The 6,501-nt window shown below is 34.9% G+C and overlaps 1 protein-coding gene across 1 annotated transcript in view; it reads left to right on the top strand.

Annotated features, from left to right (window-relative positions):
• The window catches only part of LOC107683643 (SOSS complex subunit B1-A-like), a 13,921-nt gene extending 8,128 nt beyond the window's left edge, over positions 1–5,793 (top strand). The window contains 6 exon segments of the mRNA XM_016479716.1: positions 210–312; positions 1,428–1,566; positions 1,792–1,889; positions 2,722–2,780; positions 2,882–2,930; positions 5,556–5,793. Coding sequence (XP_016335202.1) covers positions 234–312; positions 1,428–1,566; positions 1,792–1,889; positions 2,722–2,780; positions 2,882–2,930; positions 5,556–5,731 — 600 coding nt within the window. The 5' untranslated portion in view covers positions 210–233 and the 3' untranslated portion in view covers positions 5,732–5,793.
• The last annotated feature ends 708 nt before the right edge of the window (positions 5,794–6,501 follow it).

The raw sequence follows: 6,501 nt of genomic DNA, 5'->3' as shown, positions 1-6,501 counted from the left end.
TGGTACCGTAACGTTTTCATTTTTTTAGTACCGACTTGGTACCGAAATACCGGGTCTTTTGACAACACTAGTTTTGACTGCTTTTATTGTCCTCATTTGTAAGTCGCTTTGGATAAAAGTGTCTGCTTAATGACTAAATGTAAATGTAATGTAATGTAAATGTAAATGCAGCAGATGTGGACTGACATGCTGTGTATCAATTTTTGCAGGATTTGGGCAGAAGCAGACTGATCATGAGCACAGAGACTCATGTGAAGGACGTTAAACCTGGACTCAAGAATCTCAGTGTCATCTTCATCGTGCTGGAAACAGGTGTCCAAACAACACATTACCTACATGAAGTGGAAGAACAAAACAATGAACAAAAGGAAGAAAAATAATAATAATTTAACTGCATTAACATTGGGACAAGTCTCGGTTAGCCTGACTCAGTACACGTAGCAAGGTGTGTGTATATATATATATATATATATATATATTATGCACACACATAAACACACACACAAAGAAAAACAAGTAGATAGAATAGAAGAAATAGAATAGAAAAATATTTTTAAAAATTTAAAATAGAAAAAGAAGATAAATGTTTCTGAATGACAGAACCTAGTGATGCCATGTAGACAGAGAAGAGAAGTGGTCCAAGAACTGAGCCCTGAGGCACCCCAGTAGCTAGTTGTTGCGACTTGGACACCTCACCTTTACACCTCAATCTATTTAGCAGATGCTTTTTATTTAAAGTGACCTGACTGACATATCAGGAAAACCAAAAGCATTTTTTTCACACAGGAACCAACAATAGCAACCCCACAATACTGAATTTTGGGAATAACTGGAGTGCATCTAATAATGGTTTAATGCATTATAGTAGTTCAGTCCCTTAAAAACAAGTTCTGTGATGGTACTATAGTACAACAGTAAACACTGTAAAACTTTTTCATATTTTAATATATGCCCTAGTTTTGTATTATTTCCCTATTCATCATGCACTCATGGTAATCCTTTGAATTGTTTTACTTTTTGTTAATGGCTCCATTTGTCATTGACATTTAGTTACGTTTTAAAATATATTTAAGTATATTAATTAATGTAGTATAAATAAAAAATCCATGAAATCTAACTGCGGATAATATGGTTGCCTGAACTTTACCGCTAAAAAGACTGACATTAATTTACAGTAATTGTATATTTTATTAACTGAAATAGTGTTAATATACCACATTACTATTTTTTAACCTATTATAATATTATGACAACCACCATTATACAGGTGGTGAAAACATGACTCTAAAATAATGCAATAAACACTGTAAATGATCATATTTTCTTTTGTGTATTTAGCTATAAATACTGTAACAGTCGAATCTCAACAGTAGTCACCTGGACTCTGAATCAAGATCTGAACCTTCTCTCAAACTCTCTCATTCAAGGACGAGTGACGAAGACCAAAGACGGTCATGAGGTGCGCACATGTAAAGTGGCTGACAAGACGGGCAGCATCAGTGTATCCGTTTGGGACGAAGTCGGTGGCCTCATCCTGGCTGGTGACATCATCAGACTTACCAAAGGGTGAGACTGTGATTGATCAGTGATACACATTGAAAGTCTATCAAGTGTTTTTGAACATATGCTCACTGTGCTCAAAAGACGCATTCATTCTGCAATAATATAAACAATCGATTATAGTGAACAGTTTTGTAATTTTATAGTAAATATCGCTAAAACTGTTGATATACAAGACTAAAAGTTTACAGTCTACAGAACTATTTACAGTACATTTATATTTTGCCGCAGTTATGCCTCAGTTTTTAAAGGCTGTTTGACGCTGTACACTGGAAGGGGAGGTGAACTACAGAAGATTGGAGAGTGAGTTGATTATTGATTATATTATTATTAAGAAGTTATTATTTAATCATTCATTTTTTTGTAAATGTCAGTATAGTTATCATTATAGTTATGGCAGTATATTTATTTCAGTATGGATTTTTTTGCATTAAAAACCTTATAATATCAGTATGTACAAATACAGACAAATATATATATTAAAGGGGTCATATGATGCGATTTAAATTTTTCCTTTCTCTTTGGAGTGTTACAAGCTCTTGGTGCATAAAGAAGATCTGTAAAGTTGCAAAGACTAAAGTCTCAAATCCAAAGAGATATTCTTTATAAAAGTTAAGAGTCAGCCACACCTACCTAAAACGGCTCGTTCTAACACGCCCCCACATGTCTACATCAAGATGTGGGAAGATTTGCATAACGCCGCCCAAATGTTCACGCAAAGAAAGAAGGCATAACTTTTATTCTCGCTGTAGTGTTGTTGCCGTATGTTTCGTTGTGAAAGCAAAACTGCTTTGTTTGGCCTTCCAAAAGAGGACGATATCCGCTTCGTCATGCCTAGAGCTGATCCGTGCTGGTCGCTGAGGAAATACATCAACTTCTCGCTGTGGATCGCCGGATCGGCTTTCACCGTGGACAAAGCAGGACACGGCATCACAGTATGTTAAAGGACGTAACATTTCTGTCACATGCTTGAGGTATTCGGCCAATCACAATGCACTGGATAGCTGGCCAATCAGAGCACACCTCGCTTTTCAGACCGATGAGCTTTGTAAAAATTGACACGTTTCAGAAAGGCGGGGCATAGAGGAGAAACAATAATGTACAGTATGTGGAAAATAATGTGTTTTTTTATCCTTAAACCGCATAAACATTTCATTGCACCAATAGTGCCAAACTTTAGTGAGCCAAATCCAGAATATTTGGCCCAGATTAATAAAACGGTATGCCTAGATGGATTTCTGTCTTAATAATTAATCAGGTCATTATTAAAAACTTTTAACTGTTGGTCATGGTAGTTCACTTTGTTCTTGTTACCCGTCAGGGACTGAATGACCAGAGCAACATGAACAGCAGCACTGCTGCCCCTGCAGGTATAATTTTAATGTGCAACATGTGCTTTTTGCAGTGAACCACTAGCCCAGTGTTTCCCAACCTTTTTTCTGCCGTGGCACAGTTTTGATATGTAAAAAAATCCCACGGCACACAACTAAGCATTAAAAAAAAAAAGACAGAAAGGGTAAGATTTTTTTTTTTCAATAATTAAACATTGCGTCATCAGAGTTGGTATTTTGGCTTTATATGTATGTGATCAGATATGGAGGACCAAACCTGCAGAAATAATAAATAAGTAAATAACAGGAAAATAAAGAAATAAACGATTCGATAAAAACAATATAGTTCATTTGTAATCAAATGTAATCCTGAATTTATTTTTATGACATTTTTCCTATATGTATTATTTTCTGTATTTATTTTTACATTCATTTTATTCTTTTGAAGTTTTATTTACTTATCATTTATTTTTATATTTATGTATTGATATATTTTAAATGTATTTATTAATGCGTTTATTTATTTTTTATATTTATTCCCACATGTATTTATTTCCAGATTCATTTATTTATTCATTTATTTCTTTTTCCTTTTCCGTGTGCAGCATGGAAATGAGGGAGGCGGTCCTTGCGGAGCTCCGGTGAATCATTGGTTGAGAGAGCTCACGCAGAAGTGTCAGATCAAACTAGAGATCGGAGTTTGTGGGATCAACTGCAGAGTTGTAAGATATTTTCACAGATTCACATTATGTCGAATTACACAGAGAAAATCGTGACTCCCAAAAGCATTGTGAGCCTAAATGCAGTCGTAAACCAGTTGCACCAAAGGACCTAGTTAGACCTACGGTCTACTCAGGCTCACAATGCTTTTTGGAATCGCGGCCCACTGGCAGTTGACGTCTATATTCGCAAGTTTAGGGACCATCTCTAAAGTTAAATACGACATTGGTATACATGATTGTAACTTCAATAGCATTTGAAGAGAATGACTTACAGTCACAAAACCAACTGTAAAGTGTTCATCTACGAATCAGGTATATTTAGCAATATTTAGATATAATTTGACAGTTTATATTAACAAAATATCACAAATCTAACGTATGTCGTATGTAACTTTAGAGACGGTCCCTACACTTGCGAATATCGAAAGTCCAACGTCAAGCCAACTTTATGGCAGTGGGCCGCGATTCCAACCCAAACTGTTTTACGATCAACTTCATGCTTTTGGGAGTGTTTTCTCTGTAATTACAAAATGAACACAAGCCTTAGAAACCTCTACCAAGTGTGTCTAGAGGCGTCATCAAACTAGAAACTCATCGACGACGTTGATGGACTTAATGACGAAACTGTCAGGATAAGTAAGTGAATTCAGTCGCTATAAAATAATTCGACATAACGTGAATCTGTGAAAATATCTTGCAACTCTACAGTTGATCACACAAACTCCGATCTCTATCGTTAGTTTGATCTGACCTTCTGCGTGAGCTCTCAACCAATGATTCACCGGAGCTCCGCAAGGACCGCCTCCCTCATTTGCACACGGAAAAGTAAGAAGAAATAAATGAATAAATAAATCTGGAAATAAATACACGTGGGAATAAAAAAATAATAAATACATACATAAATAAATTATATTAAAATAAATGCAAAAATAAATACATAAAATAATATAATACATAAAGGAAAAAGTAATTAAAAAAAATCATTCAGGGTTAAATTTGATTACAAATGAACTATATTTGTTTTTATCAAGTCATTTATTCCTTTATTTATTTTCCTGTCATTTTATTTATTTATTTATCTATATATTTATTCGTTTTTAATTTCTGCAGGTTTGGTCCTCCATAATCAGACACTTGCACTTAATTTCTGAAAATCATACTCAAATGGAGTTAACAAGGTTTTTGACGACCGAATGACGGAGATCTGTGTTTTGTCCATCATTAGAACGGCTGCATCTGAAGCAGTTAATTAATCGCATTACGTTTTCATCAGTTTGCAGGTTATAAAGTTTATTGTAGCTATATGAGTGCTCTGTTTCTCTTGATGTTTAATACATTTGGCCAAAATCTCACAATATAAATAACGAACCGCTATGCACAGGATATTTAAAACGTAGAAAAGTGTATTGGCTACAACTAGACCGCAAATGCTAAGACTCTTCTCTGCTCTTTAAACACACAAAAACATTAGCCTTTATAGACAGCGTTTCTTGAGTCAAGGCAACGCTGTACTTAATTAAACATCAGTTCTTTATTTACCCTTGCATTGTGAAGAATTAGACGTCTGTCTTCAAACTGCGTGTCGCGGCGTTTCATTCTGAATGGAGGCGGGGTGGAGTTAGGTTTGACTGACAATTTGAGGATCCAATGGCGTTACGAGGTTTAGTCACACGCTCCTTTGAATGCTTTTCATTGGTTAAATATTTGTAAAACCCACAAAGAGGACATAACGATGACCAATAGCACTGATTTAAAATAATAATAACAAAATATAATAGAGATAAGGAAGTTTTTGAGTGTGCCGCTGCACAGTGGTTGGGAAACACTGCACTACTAGCCTATACTTTTGTAAGAATTATAAATCCTTTGGGGTTCCTAGTTATTTGATAAACCTATTTATGTAATGTATTCCTGGTCCACAGACATTTTTTACTCTTTGAAGGTAATGACACTCCCAATGGAAATGGGGTGAATTCTCAAGGCTCTGGCAACTCTACTAATCCACAGCCGGGTGGACGAGCAAGTAGTGGAAATGGAAACAGGTCGACACCAAGTCCGGGTGTGGGAGGAAGTTCTGTGAGCAATGGCAAGGAGACACGACGAACGGTCAAAAGATGATTTTGTTCAGAAAACAATCAGCATACAGTAATAATTTCAAAATGGTTGTGAGCAGCTATTTGTCATGTCTCATTTGAAGACATGTGTTGCTAAACTTTGAGCTTAATGCTTATATATATATATATATATATATATATATATGTGACCGTGGACCACAAAACCAGTCATAAGAAATTGAGATTTATACAGCTTTCCATTGATGTATGGTTTGTTATGATAGGACAATATTTGGCTGAGATGCAACTATTTGAAAATCTTGAATCTGAGGGTGCAAAAAAATGTAGAAAATCACCTTTAAAGTTCACCAATTGAAGTCCTTAGCAATGCATACTGCTAATCAAAAATTAAGTTTTGATATATTTATGGTAGGAAATTTACAAAATATCTTCATTGAACACATTTACTTAATATCCTAATGATTTTTGGCATAAAAAGATCGATAATTTTGATCCATACAATGGCTTTTTTTTTTTTTTTTGACCAAATTATTGGCTATTGCTACAAATATACCCGTGCGACTTATGACTGATTTTGTGGTCCAGGATCACACACACACACACACACACACATATATATTAGGGCTGTCAATCGATTACAAATTTTAATCTAATCACATCCTTTTTCTGTGATTAATCGCGATTATTCGCACAATTCATGAAATTAAGCATAGACCATTTATCTTGTTTCAAATGTTTATTTTGTCATCATTTGCTATATCCAGCAAAGTAAACCAAAATATTGAAGGGTGATTCTCAAAAATCAGTATTTTC

This window comes from Sinocyclocheilus anshuiensis, unplaced genomic scaffold (assembly GCF_001515605.1).
Source record: "Sinocyclocheilus anshuiensis isolate Anshui unplaced genomic scaffold, SAMN03320099.WGS_v1.1 scaffold1809, whole genome shotgun sequence".
NCBI classification, from domain to species: domain Eukaryota; kingdom Metazoa; phylum Chordata; class Actinopteri; order Cypriniformes; family Cyprinidae; genus Sinocyclocheilus; species Sinocyclocheilus anshuiensis.
The sequence above is the reverse complement of the archived record's forward strand: the minus strand, read 5'-3'. Positions and strand labels throughout refer to the sequence as shown.